At 39.9% G+C, this 27737-nt stretch overlaps 1 protein-coding gene across 2 annotated transcripts; it reads left to right on the top strand.

Moving 5' to 3' along the window:
- Positions 1-121: 121 nt before the first annotated feature.
- fkbp16 (FKBP prolyl isomerase 16) lies at positions 122-27637 on the top strand. Of its 2 annotated transcripts, XM_056415738.1 has the most exons (9): positions 122-949; positions 1211-1380; positions 5467-5555; positions 23516-23730; positions 25397-25578; positions 25815-25892; positions 27057-27089; positions 27313-27450; positions 27531-27637. In XM_056415738.1, the coding sequence occupies exons 1-9, from the start codon at positions 511-513 to the stop codon at positions 27615-27617; spliced, it is 1431 nt and encodes a 476-aa protein (XP_056271713.1). In that variant the 5' UTR covers positions 122-510; the 3' UTR covers positions 27618-27637. The 2 variants fall into 2 exon arrangements, with proteins under 2 accessions (XP_056271713.1, XP_056271714.1); XM_056415739.1 differs by lacking the exon at positions 27057-27089.
- Positions 27638-27737: the final 100 nt, after the last annotated feature.

Raw genomic sequence — 27737 nt, 5'->3', positions numbered from 1 at the left:
TGTGTTGTGGGGCACGACAGTGAAGTCATTAAGAAGCTTACAGACGTTCTGGCAGATTAGGTTTTTCTCTTCTAATCCTGCAGATTACCGATGCACAAGCCTACCGGATGGGAGTGTTTTGTTGCACTGCACAGTTTCTTTACATTAATCATTTTTGGTCGCTGCCACATCAACTGGACTATGTAGACTAAGGGAGACAGAAGCACGTGTGAGAAGAGATCAGGGTGCAATAGAACGGCAGAAACTACGAAGCTTCAGGCGAGATCAAGCTTATTCTAAAAACTGTAGACACAGGCAGGATTCAGGCATACCTTCTGAGTTGGATTTATTGAAACACAACATGGATTTTTACATCATGGAGATATTCTTTTTGTTTTGACAGAGTGAAGCTGGCAGAAGTTGGTTTACAACAGAACCACGAACCGGCACCGAAGTGGAACATTGGCTCGGACAAGGAGGATCATCTCTTTTGGAGGCTAATGCAGGTGGTGTCCATCGCTCTCTGCAGAAATGGAGACAGAGCCATGTTGTGAAGAGCATGAACACACTGCAGCGCAGGGTACAGTGCCTGTAGTAAGAGTGGCCGTTTCCAAGCTTGCTGTCGGGGATAGTTACACCGAGCTACCCTGTGGGCCTGCCGAGGAAGGCGAGGAGCTGAGTGAGATAGAGCAGGCTGAACCAGAGAGCTGTGCAGGTGAGGGTAAAAGCGCTGCGGTGAAACAAACCTCTGATCCTGAGCAAAGTGGAAACACAGGATGCAAGAAGCAGAGGAAACTGAAAAAAACAAACAGTTGGAAGATGGTGAGATTTCAAGATCCATCAACAGAGGATGATGTGTCGGAGAGAGACAGCTCCGCAGAGAGTCTCTTTCCAGAATATGTGAGGACCGAGTGGACTTCCTCCACCTTTGAGGAGCTGTTTCTGGCAGAGGATTGGCTGGACATCGCAGGTGAGAATACATCCTTGAACTGTATAGAGATGCAATTTAGACTACGTTTTAGTAGGTAAGCTTGCATAGTAGTGCTTATTATTTAATGTAATCCAACCTTTATATTTGATTTTGGATTAAAACAACAAAAGAAGTAAAATGCCCCAAATGTGACTGAACTCAAGCTTGGTATGTTTGTGGCTGTTTCTGTGCATGTGTTTACCACCAACACACAGCTTAACCCTGCTTCCTCCTGCATGACCGTCATTTATTTCCTCGCAGAGGACCAGCTGTTGAGAAAGAAGGTGGTGGAGTTCGGGGCCCCGCACACCCTGAGCCCCACCTGGGGCCAAGAGGTTACTGTGAAGATGCAATGTGTCCTGGAGGACCGCACTGTGGTGGAGAAGGACTGCAACCTGGTCTTTGTTATTGGAGAGGGAGATGTAAATCAGGTAAACCCATCAGTGTAGTTTATTGTGTTTACGTCACACTTTAATGATCACCAATAGAGACTGTAAAAATAGGAAAATAAGAGTCTGCCTAATCTCTCTCTCTCGCTCTATATCTATATATTAGGGCTGTCAGCGTTAACGCGTTAATCTATGCGATTAATTTGGCCGCGTTAACGCACTAAAATATTTTAACGCAATTAACGCAACTTTGTTTACTTCCGGTGTGCCTTGAAGTTTTTACACTCCTCTGAGTGTCAAACCGCAGCAGTACGGTTTAACACTGTTTCCGTTATTGAAAAAAATATTTCTCCGCGAAAATAAGGAGCAGAAATCAGTTTAAACTCGTGGATGAATCAGTCGGGTTTCCTCCTGCTCCTCCTTCCTCCCGTCTCCCCCTCCGATACACAGAGGAACGGAGGGGCGACGTGTCGGGTGACGCGGCGCGGAAAGAACTCGTCACACGAAACCTTCACCGTGATTGGTCAATCTGTTTGTCTGTCAACATTTTGCGAAAAAAACAACCAATGAACACTCAGTAAATCACAAAGGACCTCCCACCACAGGTGAGGCTCATTAGCAACCTGTCAGTCAGAAGCCAGAGAACACGGCGCGAGGACAATGTGCCTCAATATATAGAGCTGAGATTGTTCTGGAATGTTTGATGTATAACACATGGGTATGTGTCACATTAAAACGCCTTTAAAAGGTGAATTTAATTTTTTTTGTATAATGGAGACATGAGCCCAGCCTCCAGAGGGTTAAACGTGACATATGTGAATGTCAGTCAGTTACCAAGGCCACTGGTTCTGCTGCTGTTCAATGTTAAAGATGACAGGACCAATGGGGTCTCAATATACTTCTTTTTTTTTCTAATCTGGATGTTTCACTGAAGAAACAATTTATCATCCACAATATTAAATACCTCGCTGGCACTTTGTAGGTAGGAGCCTCTTTGAAAACACAGCTCTGTGTGAAGTTTTGTCTTTAAAAAGAAGAAAAAATAACTTTTAATCGCGATTAATCGCGATTAATGAATTTCAAAATGTGCGATTAATTAGTTAATTTTTTTTAATCGATTGACAGCCCTACTATATACATACACTACCGTTCAAAAGTTTGGGGTCACCCAGACAATTTGGTGTTTTCCATGAAAACTCACACTTTTATTTATCAAATGAATTGCAAAATGAATAGAAAATATAGTGAAGACATTGACAAGGTTAGAAATAATGATTTTATTTTAAATGTTAATTTTGTTCCTCAAACGAAGGCCAGTTATATAGCTTCTCTCACCAGCATAACTGTTTTCAACTGTGCTAACATAATTGCACAAGGGTTTTCAAGGGTTTTGTAATCATTCATTAGTCTTCTAAGGCGATTAGCAAACACAATGTACCACTAGAACACTGGAGTGATAGTTGCTGGGAATGGGCCTCTATACACCTAGATATTTCATTAAAAACCAGACGTTTCCATCTAGAAGAGTCATTTACCACATTAACAATTTATAGAGTGTATTTCTGATTCATTTTATGTTATCTTCATTGAAAAAAACAAACGGTGCTTTTCTTTGAAAAATAAGGACATTCTAAGTGATCCCAAACTTTTTAACGGTAGTGTATATAAACAGAGTTTGGTATCTGAAGCGTGCTGGTTTTCATTTGTTGACAGAATATATTGACCAATCAGGTTCAAGCAAAAGAGGCAGAACGCAGTGGGTGTATGCAATCTTGGAACTAATCAGCTATCGTCTAATGGTTGTTTGAATTTGTAATTGTTATCTATTTTACTCTTATTCACAATCGACATGTTGTATTCGAGAAGATTTGAAAGTACTGAATAAGACAAACAAGTGGGAAGTAGAGTAATTCTTTCATAGACTTTTATCGGCCTACGGTCTGGCTTCTTTTTTACAACAAGAGGAGTTGTGCCTGTATGGAGGACTCAAAATATGGAGGACTCAAAATGACTTAAGTATAAATAAATAAATAAATGAATGCATGAATAAATACAAGAATAAATAAATAAATGCTTAAATAAATTTATAAATAAATAAATAAATACAAGAATAAATGTATAAATACAGAAATAAATACAGAAATTAATAAATATAAGTTATAACTCAACAGGACATCATTAAATAAATGTATTTCTACATTTCTGTATTTCTTCATTTATTTATATCTCTATTTATGTGTCCACACGTATTTCTTCATTTATTTATGTGTGACATTTACGTGTCCGTATATTCAAATGAGCTGGGCGGTCCGAACCTCATTGTTGAACAGGATTGGTCAAGTCAGGGAGCAAGACAGAAGCAATCGATCTCTAGCACTTGGATCTGTAGACAAACAGCGTTTATTATGCATTCTTGTCTGTACATTCTAAATACTACTGTTGTTGAGTCACGGAATGTAATTTAAGGATGTTTTCAGCCGAGAAGTTGGTAGTTTAAGCATCAAATCTGTGGTCGGTTTATCGAGATTCAGCCTAATAAGGATATGCGACGGAGATTTGAGGTCCTGCTCGCGGGACCTCTGAGCTCCGGGCGCTCAGCGCGCTGTGTGGCCGCCGAGAGAAGCCTGATCTCGGCAGGACTTTTTGAAATGCTCCGCTGGCTCTGACGTCTCCGTAGCGGCTAAACATGAGATATAATTAGGTTTTTGAGGATCTAAAGAGCACAACGAGTTTATTATTTACTAAAAGATAACGTTACGTCAATTTGACTGAGGGTTAAGATTCATAACTTCATATTGTAGCGACCCTGGGTCAGGAAAGCTACGAGACGTAGTATATTTATTATCGTTTATTCGTAGCCTACGCCAAACAACAGTGAACACCGCAACACATTCTACTCCACTGTAAATTATTTTACAGTAAATAATTTGAGTAAATTCATGCACAAGAACAGTTGATGTGGTGACGTCACAAGACCAGAAAGACCGTCCTGCGTCCTCGAGAGTCTGGATTCCCAAGACCAGATTCCAAAGACCAGACTCCAAAAGAACACGAGTCTGTACTCAGTGTTCTTGGAATTGATAAACGGCTGAAGTCAAAAAGCTGTCTAGGCTAAGTTCTGCTAACGGTGAGCTGAGCGAGTCAACTTCAGCGTCATGTGCCAGGCAGAAATAGTAGAGCATAACACACCAGGTGCATCACACTCCTGTGACCAATCATGCTTCAGACAGAGGTTCGGACCGCCCAGCTCATTTGAATATACGGACACGTAAATGTCACACATAAATAAATGAAGAAATACGTGTGGACACATAAATAGATAAATAAATAAATGAAGAAATACAGAAATGCAGAAATATATTTATTTAAAGATGTCTTGTTGATTTATAACTTATATTTATTCATTCCTGTATTTATTTATTTATTTATACATTTATTTAAGCATTTATTTATTTATTTATACATTTATTTATTCATTTATACATTTATTTAAGCATTTATTTATTTATTCTTGTATTTATTCATGCATTCATTTATTTATTTATTTATACTTAAGTCATTTTAAGTCCTCCATATTGCCTGATGGTCAGGAAAAATAATGCAAATTGAAGTTCCCTGGGTACAACGGTGCTTCGTGCCAAATGTTAAAGTTAGCATGCTAACATTGCAATGACATTGCTAACATGCTGATGGTAAGCAGTGGCAATGTTTACCATGTTCGCCTTAGCATTGTAGCATGCTAACATTTGCTAATTAGTACAAAACAGAAAGTTCAGATGAGACTGTTGGGGGAGGAATGTTGTTAGTTCTGTCAACCTCATGGTGGTAGGCTACTAGCTGAAAAGTTAGAGGATCACCAACATCATGATGATTGATCCCGTGGGAACCACAAACATGCAACACATTTTATGGTTCAATAGTTGTTGAGGTATTAAGTCTGAACCAACTGAGCTACAATGTCGTCCTTAGAGCTAGAGCTAAAGAGCTGGTTTACATTCTTGAAACAATGTAATTAATCAAAGGACATTGAAATGCACACAACAAAGTTATGCTGAACTGTGTTTAGTGTCATAATGTAAAACGCTCTGTCAGTCCTCTCAGTAACATGTTGGGTTTTGACACCTGTAGGCCCTGGAGGAGTGTGTCATGTCCATGCAGAAGGGTGAAATCACATTACTCCTGGCAGATTCACTGTATGCCTATGGACTTCTGGGAAGGTAAGGCTTCTCCAGTTATTGTTGTTTCATGGTGAACTATTGAATTGAGGAGCATGTTGAAGCAGAAACAGGACTTGGTCAGTTATATGTTTCTGTATTCAAGTTGGCTTCTTGTACCTGTTGCTCTGGGGGCAGTCTGGTTATCCAGGGGTAGCGGGGTTAATGAGCCATAAAAAAGGAGCAGATGGCTACCTCGAAACACCATTCACAGGCAGCCTATCAATGGCGTGCTTGTAACCTCACAACCTATGGGAGGACACCACTTATATTACGGCCAATGGCTCAGGTTTATGACCTTTACACCATTAAAGAGTCAGTATAAACACAGAGGAGATTGGCGTCACTGAAGAAAACCCATTGTTTATAGTTTTATGTTTACTTTAGATAACCTGAACACATGAGAAGGGGTCATTAATGTACAACAGTGATTTGATGAGATTGTGTAAACTAACATATTCACAAAAATGTTTGATTTTTTAGATGGGATTACCGGAAGAAAATAAAATGCAAATGTGTTAAATGTAATTTGATTGGTTCACTGGTTTATAATGTTGCCGCAAATGACTTTCTTTAGTTATCGCTGTTTAAATACTTTATAAGCAAACAGTGATATTCTGTATGTTAAGCTCTTTCATAAACAGCAGAATTGTGGTCAATAATTGAATTCTGAAAGTGATTATATAGACACCATAGCAGTGTTTGTGTAAGCCCACACCCATTAGAGTAAATTAAACATTATTAGATAGTTCCAACTTAGAGACACATACGCTCTGTGAGTGGACAGCACAACATGGTGTAAATGTAAAACACCAGGGGGAAATATGATAATAAAGAATCTGCTTGCATTTTATAGGGCTTTTGAGCAGTTATATAAATACGTCCATTCAGCTGCATTTAAAACATGCCGTACCATAAAAGAGTAGCTTTTAAAAGCCAGCTGTAAAAGCCTTAAAAGGGTGCAGGATTCAGAGCTACATTTATAATTTGAATCCATTTTTACAGGCTAAAAATAAAACACAGTCCATTTGAACATTGTTGACAACATAATGTGCAAATGTGCTTAACATTGTGTTGTGAAAGTGTGCACTATACTGTTGCAGTCTCCTGTGTGCTGTGTGTGAGGTCCTGTTTGCATGAAGGAGTTCTGTGAGGGGGATGATGGGTCATGGGGTGTGCGAGGTGAGAGCGAGAAGTCTCTTAGGTGTTGTCTAGACTCTCGCCCTCTGTTGTGTGTTAGAGAAGCAGGCAGAGAGAAAGACGGAGGCAACGGGAGGTTAGTTAATGATTGTTTTGATGCAGCTGATTAGGGTTGTGTGCTGTGGAGTCGAATTCAGCCGTGCCAGAAGGTAGACAATCAGAGCTTCATGCCAACTCCTTAAACATGATTCAGTTACAGAGGTTGCTGGTGGCTCTGAATGTAATTTTCACTAGTCACTGTAATTAAATGCATGTGTTAATGATTTCATATGGCAAGTGGGGAAATCAAAACATACGTAACTAGAATGGGCACTCGGTAGAGCGCATACCTTCGCATATCACAAGATTGGGCATTGAATTATGAACATTTTGGCATTAGTTGCATGCCAATTGGACAAAAATGTATCGCGCGATGGTAAAAAAAGATGTTGACCTTTCCATGACCTTGACCTTTGACCCGATTGATCCCAAAATCTAATCAAATGGTCCCCGGATAATAACCAATCATCCCACCAAATTTCATGCGATTCGGTTCAATATTTTTTGAGTTCTGCGAATAACACGCATACAAATAAATAAATAAATACACGGCGATCAAAACATAACCTTCCGCATTTTCAATGCGAAGGTAATAATACAATGTGTTACAAACTCAACTAAACTCTAAGATAAAAACAGGTCTTCCGATAAAAGAAACCCTTTGGGAAATAGACTTATTTTCTTTCTTTCCGATAGTTAGATGAGAAAATCAATACCATGTTCATGTCTGTGTGCTAGATTAGCTTAGCATAATGAGAAACCAAAAGAAAAGCCTTCAAGCACATCCACTAAACATCTTGTTTGTTTAATCTTGTTAAGTATATTGTATTCAACAAGATTAAACAAACACGATATACAAATACAATGGTGTTTTATACATTATTATAGACATAACATGTATAGAACACAATTTATTATTTTTAATGTAGTTATCTGCAAACCTATTTCTTTGCTCTGAGCAGCTAAAATAGTGTTTACACTTTGATTTTTGTGAAGATATAACCGAGGTACCATGAGCAGAATGTGGACGGACAGAGCCTTGCTCTTTCCCCCTGTCTCCAGCCCTTTGTGTTAAGCTAAGTGGACAGGCTGCTGGCTGTAGGTTCATTTACCATAAAGACATGAGACGGTTATCGATGTTTCATCTAACTCATGGACACATAATGTCACCAAGCTTCTACCTTCTCAATCATGGCATGCTGCCAGACCTGCTTGTTGAAGTTAATTTATAACTAATTTAATTAAACAAATATTTGAGCAAGTAAGATGACACGTATAAATATCGCGAGCATAAACAGACATCATGTTCCGGGGTAGATTTGACAGCCACAGCGTGTCTGTGCTGTAAAATCAGAGACAATGAGGGAAAATCTCATTAGCCTGTGTTTTTTCTGGCATAGGCATTGATTGAACTCTGTCAGTCGCCTGTAGCGAACAGTGCTGCTAAGAGCACTTCACAGTTATGTATCAGAATAGTGTGCAGAGCTGGTCAGTATGATTCAGCACAGCAGTGTGGAGTGGTCTGTAGCTCGGTGTGTGGGTGATGGGCTGAGCTGCAACTCCTTAAAGCCCTCATAAAAGTCTGGAGCTTTTCCCTGATTGATTGCAACAGAAAGGCTTGTCGGGACTCAATCCACAGTAAGAATCTCTGACGAGTTTCCTGTGACATTCAAGTTTTCTAAATTGGAGAGGTGACGAAAGACATCACACTCGCCTTTTTGAGGAACAGCAGCATACTTCAAAGCCATTCCCCAACTGAGGCATGCACACGCTAATATCAGAGAGCAGTGGTGGCTAACATCTTTTGATTTATAGACAGGCCCTACTCATAAACCCTCCAATTTGTCTTCCTCGTCAGCTGTGCACTACCCCTAAGTCATGAACATTAAGTGTTAATGGCAGATGCTTTATAATAATTAGTTTCTAGCCATATGTGAAACGCCACACAACACATTTGAAGACTTGAAATGGTGTGCTGTGACGTCCACTTTGGCCGGCTGTCAGCAAACATAAACAGAGGCTTGAATCCCACTGCTGGCAGCGAAAGTGTTGGTGTACATTAACTCTTGGCACGAAAGAGAACAACCTCAGAGGAACATGTTGAACTGACGTTAATTAGACCTCTGGGATGTGTCGTAGTTAAATTAATAGTTTCATCCGAGTCCAAATGTACAGTGTCAGTCAGTTAATGATTCTACTGTTGCACATTAATATGTCAGAATGAGATTTTGTAATATGTAATAATACCTTTTACCCAAAGGCTCCATTTAGTGTAATTCAACCACCAGTGACATGTTGGAAAATCGAGACTAACACAAATTAAACTAGAACGGGCACTCGGTAGAGCGCATACCTTCGCATATCACAAGATTGGGCATTGAATTATGAACATTTTGGCATTAGTTGCATGCCAATTGGACACAAATGTATCGTGCTATGGTAAAAAAAAGATTTTGACCTTTCCATGACCTTGACCTTTGACCCGATTGATCCCAAAATCTAATCAAATGGTCCCCGGATAATAACCAATCATCCCACCAAATTCTATGTGATTCAAGAAGATTTGACCTGTTCATGACCTTTGACCTTGACCTTTGACCAGATCAATCCCAAAATCTAATCAACTGGTCCCCGGATAATAAACAATCATCCCACCAAATTTCATGCGATTCGGTTCAATACTTTTTGAGTTCTGCGAAAGATGTTGACCTGTTCATGACCTTTGACCCGATCGATCCCAAAATCTAATCAACTGGTCCCCGGATAATAAACAATCAAGCACATTCGGTTCAATACTTTTTGAGTTTTGCGAATAACACGCATACAAATAAATAAATACACGGCGATCAAAACATAACCTTCCGGCATTTTCAATGCGAAGGTAATAAAAGGTAAAGTAGAAAATAGAAGAAGAGTATGTCACTATTATACAATAATACATCGACATATGTGAATTGGACAATTTGCCCCATAGTTTATTTGTAACATCTGCAGAAAACTGTATGGGACCCAACATTAAATTGTGGTGTATACCACATTGAATGAAACAGATAATGAATTACTTGTAGTGACTGTGAAACAAGCCCCCAGGAAGAGATCCAGGTTTTGAAGCAAATTCTACATAGTGATCAAATATCCATCTATCCATCCATACCGCTTATCCTCATTAGGGTCGCGGGGCGCTGGAGCCGATCCCAGCTTACATTGGGCAAAGGCAGGGGACACCCTGGACAGGTCACCAGTCCATCTCAGGGCACACAGAGAGACAGACAACCATTCACGCTCACATTCACACCTTCGGGCAATTTAGAGATCAATTAATCTGGGTTGCATGTCTTTGGACTGTGGGAGGAAGCCGGAGAACCCGGAGGGAACCCACGCTGCCACGGGCAGAACATGCAAACTCCACACAGAAGGTCTGCCCCGACCGGGAATTGAACCCACGGCCCTCTTGCTGTGACAGTACTAGCCACTACACCACCGTGCAGCCGTCACTATTAGTGATCAAATAGTAGAGTTAGAGAAGCCAAAAATACTTTTCCCCCATGTAATTAAATTGGGGAAAGAAAAAACAGCTAATCTTGGTATATCCGTGGCGTGAACCAACAGATTAAATCCACATCTGTGTTCGCCACCCCGTTTGGAAGTGTTGTAAACATCGTGTGGACAGATTGGGTTTGCATGATGTATTTATATTTTCTTTTTCTTACAGAAGTTATTTACACATGCACCATATTTAGTATTGCAAATATCAGTTGTGTATGGTGTTCAGAAATGTTGCAATATCTTGTGAGTGTGTCACTGAGACCGAGAAAAGTCTCAAACAAAGTCCTTTTTCTCTTGATTTGTCTGTCTGGGAAGTCACATTACAGTGTCAGGATTATCTGAGGATATGTGGCTTATGACAAATGGGTCAAATATTTACTTTAGTGACTATGAGGTATAAGAATTTATCATAATCTGTTCTCATTTTCATTTTACCCTTCGGAGCTATTAGACCTTTAGAGAAGGAGCGTGGTAGTAGCAAAACCCATGCAACATAAATACAAGAAACTAACTCTCAGGACACCGTCTCCTTTCTGAATTGTCTGAGTGAACCACAACATGCAAGTATGGAATACAAACACCATTTAATAGAAAAGTAGAGACACTTTGGAGATGCACCAGATGTCTATCATTGTCAGTTTCTGAACAAACAAGCCCTGGTGTGGGAGGAGACAGAGGAATCTCCCTCTCTTTGACCCCAGGCAAGGTGAGCCCGCTGGCTGTTAGAGCCTTGATTACACCAGGCTTACTGATGTGGCGGAACAGTGGCAGGTTGGAGCAAGTTACGTCAAGCAGCTATATAGTTAATGGGAAAGTACTTTTACAGATGATGAACAGTTATATATTCACCATATGTTAGTAGGCAGTACAGTATAATGTGATCTTGTGGATTTGTAGTTTTGTCTGACTGCCATAGTTTGCAGGTACATATGGTCTGAAATAATGTCGGTGTAAATACATCAAGATGTGTGCTTGATTTTTGTGATTTGGTTTGGTTAATTGGCAGTAGGAATAGATAAAGCTTGGACATTTTTTCCATTATTGCTCACCAAACATTTCCAGGACTGAGACATGCATTTGTGGTCTTACAATAAAGGTAAAAAATAGCGTCAAAAAATCTAGAACCTTTAATCATAAGAAAGCATTTTTTATTTTTCTTCGGGATTCAGGCAATGTGAAAAGTATCATCGACACCCAAAGTAGATGTCAGCATGCTAACGATGACAGATGTGTACCATGTAAGATGTTCACCATGGTCACCATCTTAGTCTAACATTTGCTACTAACTACAAAGTACAGCTGATGCTGATGGGAATGCCATTAGTTTTCCATTTTTGTTGATGAAACTAGAGGAAATGTATTTTTTGTGGTGCCAAAGGAAAAGCCATGGGATTGATACTCAGTAGGATTACTCCTCTGGGGAACTTGCATGTCTTTACAAACTGTAATGGCAATCTACCCAATGGTTGTTGAGATATATTAGTTCCGACCAAAGAGACGAGCAAACTCAGAAATGTGAGTTTCAGGAAGCAGAGAATGTACAACATATTTGCACAATTGCAAGGTAATAAAAATGAGCATGACGGCACACTAATTGTTTTTTCCAATCATTATAATGGACAATGTTTTCGTCCAGACTGGAATTTCGACAGGACATATGGTGGATTGGGTCACAATTAATTTGATCTGCAGAACATTCAGCCAAAATGTATTGTTAAATACAACATATTACATTGGAATTTGTGCGCAAGCGTTATTTTTTTACACACTCAGTATTCAATACTCATCCTGAACTAATACATAACATGCATCGACGAGTGAAATGTCTTCTAATGAATGTGCTCAAGGGGAATATTCGTTGACACTCTTGAAGAACTTGGCAAGTGTGGAAGTCTCTCTTTTCTCAGAGGCACACCCACACCCAGCGGGGAATACAGTTGAAAAGGGCAACAGTGACATTTGTTCGGGCAGAAAGGTACGCAGCATTGTGTGAAAGTGTAAAGCTGCAGTTGTGATTAATGGGATCTAGAAAGACGACGAGGAAGGATACTTATAGACGTGGCCGGCATTAAAAAATTTGATAAATGCCACATTGATTTACTTGATCGAAGTTTGAACGTCATTATTGTGCTTTCTTCCTCTACTTAGAAACCATTCTCTCTTCTCTTATCAAACAAAGTAAAACGATAAAACAAAGAACGGGCAGTTCTGCTTTTCATTCCATGGATCACTCGCCAGCAGACAGGTACAGTGACTCTCTCGTCACAGAGTCGTACTGGTGTCTGTCATTTCTATGCATTCCAGCCTTCCTCCCCTGTCTCCAGATACGTAAGCATGTTGTCCACACATGAAATATGTGAGGCGGAGCTGGTCTCTGTGCTGGTGGTTGTGTGACTCACTCTGCATTGGCACCTGGGTCAAATGAAAAATGTGACCTTTGAGAACTGTGCAAAACACACTGATGACTAAAGCACTCGTCTTCACATTGCCGTTTCCTCTCAGTTCAACGTTACTGTTTTGGAGTAACTATTTGTCATCAATCCCAGATTCAAGCAATAACTTGTTGCGCGGTCATGTGACCGAAACAAGTTTGACTGCAGCTCTTGGCCTCTGCGTGTCTCTTTCCCGACACAGCAGGCTGACAAGAAACCACACCCAGACCTCACGCTCCAGGAGCAGGCAGCCAGCAGCGGCAGCTGCAGCACGCTCCAGATCAAATCAGGTGCTGGCTCTCCTGTTTGCCGAAGCCACTGCCACATTAGTAGCCTATCATGTGTTGACCTAAAGCTTGAGAGAAATGTATGAATTAGATCTCATATGAATACTCTTTGTTTTAAATTCTGAAAAGTAGATTGTTGGGTTGTTTTGGCACCGCAGCATTATTTTGCCACTCAGACCGCTGTTTGAACTGTGCATGTCGCTCATCTAATCTCCCTGGATGTTTACCTTTTTCCCCTACTGCAAGCTTATCTTTCTCATCGACACAGCCTTGGCCCTATTATAGCACTGCCCTCAGTTATATCTACTTCTGCTTTCCGTGGTCAGGGGGTATTTAGTGGGACAGTAAATCTCCTCAACTGAAATGTGCTTTTATTGAATTTAAGGTCGATAGTTTTAGAGACGATAAACATTTTACTGGTGGTAAAGTGGGTTTTGCATTACATAACCACTACACTGGTTTGAGCTTTGCATGTGTGGTTGTTTTAATTTAACATTGCTTTGTTAAAACATTTATTTTGATCTCACCAAATTACCTTTTATATCGCAGTCCTTGTCATTTAGACATCGATGTTTGATGTTAAACAAATGAAAACCCTCAATATTGTCAATATACTGCAGTCCCATTTTAGCACACCGGTAGACGTACATAAGGCAACGGATGATAGCAAGCAGGACATCAGTCTGTGTCATAAAACCAACAACAACAAAACATTTTCTCCATCCCCGGTAGGCTACACTGTCACTTGTTCCCCTGCCAGACATGAGCTTCATCACAAGATATCCTTCATTCAGACCCTTTATTTTAGTTGTAAAGAAACAGTTACATTTACATCAGGTACACGTGCTCTTGAGGCCAAGTGTTTAATGCATTTCCTTCCTCCTAACACAGTTGCAGAGACAATGTTTGAAGCATTTTGTCCCCTTCTATGTTTACTAGCTAGCCGTCTTCCGCTTCACTCTCTCTCTTTGTTTCTCGGTGTACACATGTAGTGTCCTCCCTCAGGATGATTTACCTACTTTCAAAACTATTTTCATAGATGTTCACATACAGGTCTAAAGTTTTATCAAAAGTGTGCCTTGAGGCCAATTTGTACACGTAATGCGTCACACCCCTCTGTGCGACAACAACAGCTACAGACACTTATTCCTTCAGCATGCTGTACGAGTTTGTTTCAAGCGTAGAGCGGCCTTGACTCGCTGTTTTATTTATGTACCTATGGCTTTGTTTTCATAGCTGCTTTCAATCCCCCTCGTCATTGCTCAAAAACAGAAGCTGCGTCTGTCAATCTTTGACCTCCATGACCACCCAGTCCCACTCGTCATGTGTGGCTACACAATGTCACTTCTTATGAGTTTTTTAATTTTAGATACACATTTCCAACTACAAAATAATGCAGCTTTCTGTAAGAGGAGCTTATGCAAACTGTCTGGGCAACTCGTGAACCCATTATATATATTTTCTCCAGTGGAATTGGAGCAGATGGGATCCTAGTGTGGGAAGACAGTGATGCACTGTGAACACACATGCAGTTTCAAAAAGGCTGTACCGAGGCTAAATATAACATGTAATATGGCAGAATTAGTGACAACATCTGAGGAAATAAGCGTATGTGTCTGTACAGCAGTGTGATGTGGAGGGAAGTGAGGCGGCGGGTGACAAGTGGGACTGTGTGTGTGTGTGTGCGCACACACGTGTGCGTGCATGTGTTTGTGTGTTTGTGTTAGGCTGATGAAGAGGTACCGTCAGTGGGGACCTGGCGTGTGAGTCACCTCGCAAAGACGTCACTGCTCCGTCATCAGTCGTCTGCAGCAGACACGCACACACACACAAACACACACACAAACACACACAATTGGCTTTCAAAATATTCCACTCAAACTTAATGGCTGGCAGACTCCCACTGACATCCTCGCTGCAAAATAAAATGAGATGTGGAGCAATTAAGCCAAAATGATTTACTGAGTGTATTTCATTATAAATGAAACTATCCCGAGTTGTTTGATAGCACAATGGGATTGTGTGCACTGTGGTTATGTTTCATATTGTTATTCCAGATGGAGTGAGGACAAGACAATTAAGCTCATGGATAGCAAAAGACGGTGTTATCTGTGCAAGAAAAGAAATCGTTTTGCAAATAAAATAAGAGGAAAAGTGGACTGACATTTCTTGTAAGTGCTTGTTTTTGCTTTCAAAGCTCTCAATAATGAGAGTGACCTATGCCATTGCTTCTGGCTCTGGTTCAGTAAAATCAAGACTGTTCTTTAGACATGTGGCTTTTTGAGAAGATCGATGCTCCAGGTCTCACAGCTATCACAGAGAGAGACTAAAGGATTGTGTTAATGGCCCTGCTACATTTGCTTTACTCGGCCTGCAGACACCAGCTGCTCCTCCGTGACATCCTGACTAATAAGTCAGGAGTTCAGTGGGCTGCTATTGATTCACAGGCTGCACAAGGAGGTAAAGCCGGTTGCTGCTGAAAGGAAGCTGGATCTTTATTGGTTAGATAACAAACACACACACAGAGGCAGTCCTATTTCTCGAGGACAGCGATATGACAGGAGGGTGACAGTGAATGATAATGATGGTGTTTTTGTTTGACGCACACAACGTCAGAAAGTCAACATGTGCACATAATGTATGTGCTTGTAAATTACACCTCAAATATGTCCACGATTCAAGACATGAAGGCCAGGTGTGTCTGTAGAGGAGCAAATGCTGCTTTAAAGTTACATCTCATTAAATCATCAGTCGGGAGAGGCGATGTCCGTTTGGTGTGTGCTCCATTTGCAAAACAATATCTGAGACACGGTGACATTTTCTCGAAGGGAGTTATCTGGTTTCGGCACATGCACGTGTGACAGCTTGGTCTTAGAAGGGAAATTAATTCCTGATCAATATCACTTTATGACATTTATTCCTCGACCTGAATGTCATAAACAAAGCAATGAGCAGCTCGTGATCACACACGTTAATGTTCAAAACTCTGTAACCTCTGAGGCAGGCGAACAGCAACCCTGTAGGATAACAATGAATGCATGCTTTATGCCCAAATCAAATCACTCTGGAAAAAAGGCATTATTGATCCGAGTGCAAATTAAATTGCTCATCTAAAGAGAAAGCACGAAATAACGTCCAGGGACTGCTGAAGTAGACAGACACTTTATGTGAATTCTAACCGTAATGGAAGAGGAGGACTTTCATCTTTCAAAGAGCAGGATTTTTGGCTCCTCGCTCAGAATTTGTAGGAACTTAAAGCTTTGAAGTTAACAAGTGAAACCTAAAACTGGCAGAGATTCGGTTTATGTAATCAATAGACATAACGTCTGTGCCGAGGAAGATCCCTTCACTACAGCTTCACATTTACTTCGCTAAGAATCCACTTAAACTAAACCTCACGCGGCTGCAAGAGAAATGGCCACTTGTGCACACCTCGGAGGCATCTGCTTGTTCGTATTGATTGATTATGGATTTTCAGTCAACCCCAGGATAAGATACCTGCCACAGATAACAGTGAGGATGGTATTCTAGATAATGACCTCACGTGATGTGTTTCTGTGTAAGACAGATTGCTCTCATCCATCATAACACAGACCAAAATCTTTGATCTTTTGTTTTTTGAGGAGTAATTCATCTTGGTTCTGCCACAGATCAGAGCCCAACCCTGTGAGAGATTTCAGATCATTGCATAAGGTAGAAACTGAAACTTGTCGTGCTCACCTGTCACTAACGTATTCACTGCAGTGAGGTGGAGCTTGCAGTTGATAGTCAAATTAAATTGATAAATTAGCTCTTGGATTTTTATTTTATTTGAGACTAGACTTAAATAAATGCTGAAAAATAAGTTTTATACGATGAATAAACATTTGTATCAATCATCCCTCTGGAGACCTAGATTTTTCTGAAGAGTTGGTGGAGACCAAACCTGAGCTAATATCTGATCTGTTTAATCAAATACATGGAAGCATGTTTTCCTTTTGGATTCTTTTTACCACAAGCAGAGTGCCTCTACCATCTTTGCCTCGCAGTTATCGTGAAAAAGATAAATTGCTGCTGTGGTAGCTTTCCGGACTTAGTCTAAAATTACGTTTATGAGTATCATAAACTGCTGTGTAATGTTTTCCTTCCAACTGAATTTCCTGAATCCCATTGCTTCATCTCACGGATACCTGAAGCAACACGCCCCCACCAACACAGCACATGTCTGTTGTCTTAGCACAGGGGGCTGTGCTCTGAGCACTATGTATGCAATTGTAAGCCGTAATAACTTGACACTGAACCAAAATTAAAACTCATCTATGCTCTATTCAGAGCCACAAAACAAGTATAAGCTTCACTTTAACTTTAGTTTCATGGCAGAAAATATTTCAATATAGTGTACATGTTAACTGATATTGGGGTTTTTTCTGCTGCCCTTCCACAGTCGTGCATTACTTTGCTCTCGCGCTGGTACTCCTGTCTATTGTAGGTATACGGATACCACACTGACTATGGACAAGTACCACATACAACTCCATTTCAAAACACACACACTTTAATGGTGTTCTCACATGTTTTCTGTACTCACACCTTCATGTTTCAAATAGTCCCCTTTACACATGGGTACTGGCTTTTACCCTGCCTACTGCAGATAACTATTGTAGGTTAAAGCTGGTGAAATAAAGTCGTGTGACCAGTCTCTCTGAAATGGACTGGAAACTGCACATCCCTGCTATTTAAACGGCCACTACCCTGCAGGTAGTCCAGGGCTGAGATTGGATTCATTTTAACAGGCTAAGGAAGCCTGCTGTAGATTATATGGGGACTTTTGAGGAGCTCAGCAGCCAGGATGTAGGCAGGAGCTGCCCTTGATCCCTGCGAGCACAGTTTCATTGGCTCATTGCCGGAGGAGTAAATAAAGACAAAAAGGACGGCAGAGCATATGCAGCAGGCAGCAGCTGAAAGGGCCTTACATTGTTAGTGTCTAGATCTTCCACTGTACAAGGCTGTTTTGCTGAGAATTAACTGGAATGGCAGCAAGACAGAAAAAACAGCTGTGACGTGTCACCAATGCCTGGATTAAAGTTAAGCGCCTTTGCACGTCCTGTGTGTCCATCCAAGAGTCACAACTGACACGACACTGAGCGTCAGCAGCAGACATGTTTTCGCTGCTGTAAAAATAATAATAAACAACCTCATAAATCCTCTCGGATTTAGTATTATCACAAGTCGCACACCACATTTATCACAGTATATTAATGCACTATCTGAGGTTGTAACCATAGAAACCAGTTTGAGGTGCATCACTGGCCTTTCCATCTTTTGAAAGCGTGACGTCAACGTGACCACAGTTTTCCCTCTGGGAGTCTTTCCTTTATTCAGAGCGGCGAGGGGCATGCTTGACAGATAACAGGGCGAGTCATCGGCACCATCATACACCTTGGTGAGGTAGTTTGCTTCGCCACAACACGTGGATCAAATTCATCTGTGAGGAATGGATCTTCATATGACACAGGATGGAAAAGCTTCTTGTCCTTGTCACCATATTTATACAAATGAGGCAAGATGAGGGAAACATTCCTCTTTTAATGGGAACTGTTCAGTTGTGGCTAATGCGAAAAATAAAACAACGTCACATAAACAACAATATAAGTACGGTGGGCCTCTTAAATGTTCATTAAACATTTGTTTAAGCTCTGTAGTTTGTGATGGAAAGTTGTGGAATGTGAAAGAAAATACTTTGACGATATGAGTTTTGAGGGTGTATACAAAATAATGTATTTTATATTACCTTTTTATAATATATTGTTCATGTCTGTTTTTAGACCTGTCTCACATTTTTTCAAATAGGTCGTCCGGTGCTCATTGACGACTTCACACAATTGAAGAAACCAAAGTAAATCGCAGGTTTGTGGGAAGGATTAAACAATTGTGTTTTTATCTTCCTGTGCCGTAGCCAGATCAAGAGACTAAAAACATCCACCAACATTGTGCCAAATGTGAATGAGATCACAGTTGACTTTCAGAAATAACACAAACTCAGATGCAGACAGCAAATGTCTCCTATGTTCAGCCCTCAGGCTTCGTCCTCCTGCTGAAGGCTCAGATAAATTAAAAAAACTCTGTCTCTTCTCACTGACCTTTTCTCTGGTTTGGTTCACGAGACTAATGGAGGTAATTTGGTTGGAAACAGGAAAAATTACACCAGTGCTGGTTATTTTAGCTCACATTGTATTTAAACAGAAATAAAATCTGTACTGTTTCTGTATTTTGTAAAAAATAATGTAGTAGTGCAATTGTGCAAATATGCTGGAATACATTTTGAAATATCTTATACAGGACTGTCTCAGAAAATTAGAATATTGTGATAAAGTTCTTTATTTTCTGTAATGCAATTAAAAAAACAAAAATGTCATGCATTCTGGATTCATTACAAATCAACTGAAATATTGCAAGCCTTTTATTCTTTTAATATTGCTGATTATGGTTTACAGCTTAAGAAAACTCTAAAATCCTATCTCATAAAATTTTAATATTTCCTCAGACCAAGTAAAAAAAAGATTTATAACAGCTGAGTGTTTGTCAAGGCTCAGGAAACCCTTGCAGGTGTTTCGAGTTAATTAGACAATTCAAGTGATTTGTTTAATACCCTACTAGTATACTTTTTCATGATATTCTAATATTTAGAGATAGGATATTTGAGTTTTCTTAAGCTGTTAGCCATAATCAGCAATAAATCAGAATAAAAGGCTTGCAATATTTCAGTTGATTTGTAATGAATCCAGAATGCATGACACACACACACACACACACACACACACACACACACACACACACACACACACACACACACACACACACACACACACACACACACACACACACACACACACACACACACACACACACACACACACACATATTGTGTTGTGTTTTTTTTTGTAAATTGTGTGTGTTGTTGCCCTTGCACATTCCTGCTGAGCATTGCCACTTTCATTTCACTGCACACCCTGTGTGTGTATGTGACAAATAAAACATCTTGAATCTTGAATCTTGATTTTTGTTTTTTTAATTGCATTACAGAAAATAAAGAACTTCATCACAATATTCTAATTTTCTGAGACAGTCCTGTATATACACATATAACTATATATATATATATATATATATTAATATAAATCTAAATATACACATATATATATATGCATAAAGCAATCTTCACCTAATTTAGTGTTTTAAGTGAATGAGTCTCCTTGGGAGCAGCAGAGAGAGGCTGGTTGGAGGCTGGTTCTGCAGCTCAGTGTGAGGGAAAACGTGGACCTGGGCTTTAGTTGCAGGTTCAGGTTTCACTGGGATCTTGTGGAGGTATCTCACCCTGCTGACCAGCCTCTGCTTCATGTTTGCACTAATAAGACCCTGGGGGCTCATTGGCTGAGCTCAGCGTAGCAGCTCACTGCTGTGGTGCTAATCACCAATGACCCACATGACACTGTAAACCTCATAGATCTGTCAGCGCACTGCATTCTCAGATTGCGTTCGACAGCTTGCCAGTCATTCCCATTTTGTTTAAAGCTCGTGAAGGATGCTCAACTCTGTGATTCACATTATTTCTGACATAAATGTGAACTCAGTATTCTGTCTCCTGTGGTGGTATTGTACTTACTGCCTGAGCATTAGCCACTGAGCTTAATGAAATAATGCTGCCAAGGTCCCCTGTTGAATCCTGCATGTGAAGAATTGTCACGCAGTGAGCTGGCTGTGTGTGTGTGCGTGTGTGTGTGCATGTGCGTGTGTGCGTCTGACTTGTGTTTCCTTTGCAGGATAACACATCATTTGGGATTCATGAAGTTTTGATGTGACACATTAGGTTTGAGCAGTTAGCACCGAAGCAGCTGCGCCTGCATCGATTATAAGAAATGACTCATCACTTCTCATCCAATGTATCCCGATCTGTGTGAGTCATGAGCAATGAAGTGGGTGTTTCCTCTGTATGAAAAAAGAAAAGTCATTATCTAATGACGATAATGAGTAAGAGGTTTTGCTGCTGAGTTACAATTTACAAACCAAGCACTGTCACGATTTCAAACACAGATTATGAAACTATTTGGGACTTTTTAGGGAACTGACATACCAGAAAGACAGGTTTCTCATTCCATTGCATCTGCTCTGGTTAACACATCAAGCTCCGTATGAATGCGTTTCAAAACAGACATTTAGTGTGTATTATTTCTAAACTTGCCGCCAGACGCTATCAGTAGGCAGGCCGCTGATTGTGATTGTTATGCGCTGTTACTTAACACGCAGCCCTCAGATTATTGTGTAATATTTTCCAGATAAGGGAAGAAAAAAAAAGCACGCGAGGACCACAAACAGCTACAGTATGTCCATGTGCTGTACAGGCTGTGCAGTGCATCATGTGGTGATGGTGTCACATTCTTTGCACACCAGCAAAACGCACAACATTAGCGGGCTGATGTGCTGCATGAGGCCCGTTTTAGAAATACCAACCTTACCTGGCGCCAAATACTGTATGTTCTTTATAAATGGATCAACTGTCTTCTTCTCTGCTGCTCTTGAACGCCTGTTACACAACTCATCTCAGATTCTTAGTAAACGTGCACTAACATGCAAAAACAAGTCGGCCGGACTAAACGTGACTGTCAAAGATGGTCAGAATCAGAACCACGTATTGCCAACTATGTTGGACATACAGGACTGTCTCAGAAAATTAGAATATTGTGATAAAGTTCTTTATTTTCTGTAATGCAATTAAAAAAACAAAAATGTCATGCATTCTGGATTCATTACAAATCAACTGAAATATTGCAAGCCTTTTATTCTTTTAATATTGCTGATTATGGCTTACAGCTTAAGAAAACTCTAAAATCCTATCTCATAAAATTTTAATATTTCCTCAGACCAAGTAAAAAAAAAGATTTATAACAGCTGAGTGTTTGTCAAGGCTCAGGAAACCCTTGCAGGTGTTTCGAGTTAATTAGACAATTCAAGTGATTTGTTTAATACCCTACTAGTATACTTTTTCATGATATTCTAATATTTAGAGATAGGATATTTGAGTTTTCTTAAGCTGTAAGCCATAATCAGCAATAAATCAGAATAAAAGGCTTGCAATATTTCAGTTGATTTGTAATGAATCCAGAATGCATGACATTTTTGTTTTTTAAATTGCATTACAGAAAATAAAGAACTTCATCACAATATTCTAATTTTCTGAGACAGTCCTGTATATGTCTTGCCGGGTGGTGCATAACCATGGACAATTAGACGATAAGAAAAACAGAGTTCAGGAAATATGAATACGTTGACCGGCTTCTAAAAGACCTGCGTCTACATATTGCCCCTAAATGCGAGCGTCTCTGAACACTACATCCTCCAGTCCTGAGTGCAGGGATCCAGCTCAGGTTTCTGAGGCCTCGGCTCTGCTACTGGTTTTACACTCCTGTGACAGTCCTGACAACGTCTCAGGAGAGGAGAGGGGAGGGTAATCTGATCCCACAGTAACTGGGAATACAACTAATTATGTTAGTCAGACATAATTTTTTTCATTGACACAACCGGTATGAATAATTCATGACCTGACACAACTCCCTGTACTATCACACTCAAATAGTCAGTGGGTGGGGTTTGCTGAACTTCTATGATTCTTATTGAGTTCATTAAACTGACACGATCCACTTTAATATTGGATTTTGGTTTTTCGAGTTAAGATGATGTTTTATTCCAGTAAAAATGAGTTTTTCTCTTTGTTACAATCAATAATGTAGGCCACCTCAAAATCTGCAAAAATATACACAAGATGTCATTTAATTAATTATCTCTCTCTCACAGGCGCACGCACGCACACACACACACCTTTGCAACCAGAGCCCTCAGAGTAACTGATAATGGACCATTGTGTGCCATGTGGTCGAAGGAGCCAGATGATTGAAAACCAAATTAACTTTCCTTCTGAGTGACTCTCGAGTAAGCCGAAGCCGAAGCCGTCACCGGCTCACAGTTTCATACCGATTTCAAATTGGTGTCTGCTTTAAATGAGCAGGAGTCACTCAGATGTCTTTTCAAGGCGTTGATTTTAAGGTGCGAGTGAGCTGTTGGATACGGGGAAATGTAACGGACACACGGCGCGACAAAAAACACACAAATGTACTGACAGTCGGCACTTTGTATTTTGATTTCTTAGTTTTTGATAAAACCACAGCAGATGAATCTATATGGCCACCACTAAACACAGTACTGTATGGTGAACACAATTAGCAAATGTCATGCACAAGTTACAAAGTCGGGAATTTCTTCTGCAGGATGTTGAGCAGCTTGCTTCTGCTTTTCTTACAGCTGACAGCGATCAGACTGATTTCTTGATTGATGTTAATAATCTTTGAAGATCTCAATTCTTTTACCTTTTGCCTTGTGTGGTATTGATAATGTGTTTGTTTGTTTTTTTGTCTTTGTTTACATGCAGAGAGCCTGATATTCCAGCCTGGGCTCCTTTACTCTACCAACTCCAACTGCTGGATGTCAGAGAGAAGCTGGACCCGTTGACTCTGCCCATCGCAGACTGCATCCGCATTGGCAACCAGAAACGAGAGCGAGGGAACTTTCATTTCCAGAGGGAAGAATACAGCATGGCTGTCAGAGCCTATTCTATGGCTCTGGATGTGCTAACCACAAGCAGAGGTAACCTATCGTCAAAAGTGGAATTTATTCATGGTACATATTTCCATACCGTCGTCTGTACCACCAATGTGTTGTAGTCATAGATATGAGCATTATCTTCACATAAAAATCAGATCAAAATGAACACATACATTAGAAATATAGAAAGGCAGGATTTGAAAGGACCTTGAACACAAAATCTCTCCATCAATCGGAGCCCATAATGACATAACAGTTTAGTGCTCTCCTGCAGTCTGCCAACACACTAATCACACTATCACCATGCAGAGCCACATCTATCTGAGCCCGGCGCCACCAGAAATGTTTTTGCTTAATTCTTTTGCATAATCAAAGCCAATCAACGTTCATATTATTTCCACCTCTTTAATCGTTCTGATCATTAACAAGGCAGCGAGGGCCCGAGAGAGAAATGTGACTGAACAATTTGGAGAAAAACATGGATTGCTTCATAATGCATCAATGACAGTGGACCAGGGAGTGAACTCACGGTGGCTCTGAAGAGAGGAGTTGATCAGGGCATCCAAATCACATAATTAGTGGATGAGAAGATCTCCAGAAAAAGAACAACAATAATAAAGCAGTTTTCGAACTTAGTTATAATTTATTAGAATCTACTTAGCACTGTATACTAATTGAGTTACAAGCAAACATAAATATATTCCTTTATAAAAAATAACCATATTACAGTATAAAACATGACTATATAATGACTGTCAAGTATCATAATATTTGATCTTTTTTTGCAAGGATCCGAATGAATAATAATTTCAATGGCTGTTTTACATTATCATCATTTTATAATGTATTTAAGTGAACAATATCGGTACATCTATGGAAGACCAGCACGCAAAAAAAAACCTCGACAAAATATATTGTCTCAAAATATAGATAATATATAAAGCCTTCTACTTTACCTGAAGCTGTCTGTAACAGGTATTTATTATGTATATATTTCAATATAGTGTTTAGAGTGAGTTTTGGGGAAACATTTCATTGGTGAAATGTAAATGTTCATCCATCAGGTGTCAAATTAGAGTACCTTACTAGAACTCAATTATGAAGAATTATACCAGACCGATTATAAAGTGATGCATGTGTTATGATTATTGATATAACGCATTATTAATATTAATGAGTTCATGAAACAACATAGATGTAGGTTTTCTTTTTCTCTGTATCTGCTGGATAACTAACAATAACTAACAAATCCAACTCATCAACTGAAAAGGTGATGATGGTCGAGTACCGTTGCCGCTAAGTAGCCAACAATTAGTTAATACTGCTTTTCTTAAAAAATGGAACCGTATCCTAAAAGTACTTTTAGATAAATGTAAAAAAAAAAGGCTAATAAAAAGCATGTTGATCCACACAGATGTAGTCCCTGAGCTGCCTACTGTCGGCTCGGGTCTAATGATGAAACCATACAGCTGTTACCTCGGAGACAGTGATGCAATATCCATCTGAATAAAATAACTGACCGTTAACTTTACTTATAATGACACCCGATGGGAGTTTCTCTTTGAAATATTTTTCATATTAATAAATCCCTTCAAGATTAGATAACTAATCTCTGTCGAAGTGTTTTTGAGTCACCAATTAAGAGACTCACACGAGATGTCCACAGCAGAGCAGATGTCAGAGGTTGTGTGTCTCTGTCTTTGCACAGATGGTGGCGACTGTGGCGTGAAGGCTGAGGAGGAGGAGGTGCGGGACTACCGGGTGAAGTGTTTGAACAACCTGGCCGCCGCCCAGCTCAAACTGGAGCGGTACGACGAGGCGCTGCACACCAGCCGGGACGTTCTGACCCTCGAGCCAAACAACGTCAAGTCTCTTTTCAGGATGGGAAAGGTGAGGGCCACATGCTGTCACGCTTTTACTTAGACAACATCACTGCATCTCATTTCTATCAAGCCGTACATAACGGGGAGAGTTCTTGGAATAAAGGGGAATTTGTTTAATATGGAAGTAGTTTATTTAAAAAAAATGAAAATAGCTGCTGTATTATTGCCATCTGTTTTCTCCTTGTTCCGATTCATGGGTCCACCAGATCTCCTCACACTGACCAGTTTTCTATTCTTCTCTAGCTCCAGTCAGATATGGGTGAATACAAAGAGGCAATGGAGGTGCTAAAAAGGGCCTTGAAACTGGAGCCGGCCAACAAGGTGAGATTATGTGGATGAGCTGGCCAATCCCCCCGCCACCTTTCTTACAAATCTACCTGTGAACACCATCCATCCCCCACAGAGGAAAGGTCATTAGAAAAACAGCTTGCCATTAGTATGACAGCCACCAAATCTACCAATCAGCACAAATGAATGTTGGCTGACGCTATTATAAAATATGATGTGGTAAAAGATTTAACTGATTGTTATGGCAATTATTTTGACGAATTAATCGATACAAAGTAAACATTGTAATATAAATATATATCCAACCAGCTTCTGACAATATACGGAATTTATCCATATATGTATCATAAAATATATTTGACAGCCATGCTTATGGCTCTGTAAGCGTCAGCAGCAACGACGCTTAAATGTTGATGAGGCCGATTGGGATGTCACTTACCTGGCAGGTAATTGTTCTTCAACCAAAAATATTGAACTACTTGAAATGTATACTTTGACTGATGATGACTAAATGAAAAGTTAGGGGATGACCCAAGATTACCCAAAATATTCCGTAATGCACCAATTTATGTCAGTAAACAAATTGTATATAATCTGTAATTAATATAAATTATATTAAGAAAACACAAAAGAAAGATGAAAATTAAATCAATTCAACTTTCAGCCGCATTGAGTTCACAATATTTCACAAAAATTCATGGAATTTAAAAAAAAGTTATTCAAATGTTGGCCTGAAGAAAAGAGAAGATCCCAGTGAACTACTTCTGTTGCCTTTGTCTAACATGCCAAACTGCACATCTGGCAGTATACACATGTGACCACACTGATCAGTCACACTGGCAGATACTCCACGACTACTTGAATAAAACACTTGTACACTGTTAACAAAAATGACAAATAATCTTGTGCAGTCCTGGTTTGATTTGGATGTAGTTTATGAAGTGTGAGAAGTATGTTTACATTGGCTGTTTACACTTTGCCAGCGTGAGAATGAGCGGATCTGAAGAGAACACTGAGCCATCACAAATATATTTTGTCTAAACAGGACCTGACATAAGTATCGACTGTTTTCATACTTTTCTCAATGCTGCCTCGGATAGTTGTGAGAAAACGGATTCAGCCTCTCTTTTATTCTGCAGTCTGTTAAATGATGACAAAAAACTTCGCGCAAACAAGAATTCTCTTCTTTCATTTTAGGAAAAATGTTCTCCAATTACAAATCTAATGAAGGTATTTGCAAAATACTTTAAATTGTATCCCAAATGTCCATGCAAATGACTTGCAGTGATGTTGAGTTGACTGTAAGGCATCGCGTTTCAGATCTCTGCTCACACCTGGTGGACATTTTCAAAACTGCAACCTCTTGCTCAAGATGAAATGATTCATGTCTCCTTTACGAGATCTAGCGAAAGTAGCTTTTTCACAGTTGATAAGATGTTGTTTTCGTTTTTAGGCGATCCACGTGGAGTTATCGAAACTCGTCAAAAGGCAATCAGGAGGTGAAGATATTCAGGAATGGAAAGCTAAACCAGCGGCGATGCTCGGAGAGAATATCGCACCTTTTCTGATTCCCTCAAAGAAGAAATCATCTGTAAGAACAGAAATATCTCTGAGGCTTTATTCTGATAACCAAAAGACTGAATATCGACTGACCGTCGTCTTCTGTTTTAGGGAATTTCTTGGAAGTTTATACTCGGAGCGCTGGTTGTGGCCTTGAGCAGCTTAGTGACGTCGATGATCCTGACGGCAAGAAACTGAAGTCCTCTACAGGATGTGCTTTGAAAAATCCTCCTCCTCCTCATTATATGCAGAGTTTGGTCTCAGGTCCTCTTTAATTCATTGGTAATGAGTGTTCTACTGTGAAGACATGAGAAGGTA

The sequence above is a fragment of the Pseudoliparis swirei genome, chromosome 6, assembly GCF_029220125.1.
Source record: "Pseudoliparis swirei isolate HS2019 ecotype Mariana Trench chromosome 6, NWPU_hadal_v1, whole genome shotgun sequence".
Classification (NCBI taxonomy): Eukaryota; Metazoa; Chordata; class Actinopteri; order Perciformes; family Liparidae; genus Pseudoliparis; species Pseudoliparis swirei.
This window is presented reverse-complemented; position numbering and strand designations above follow the sequence as displayed.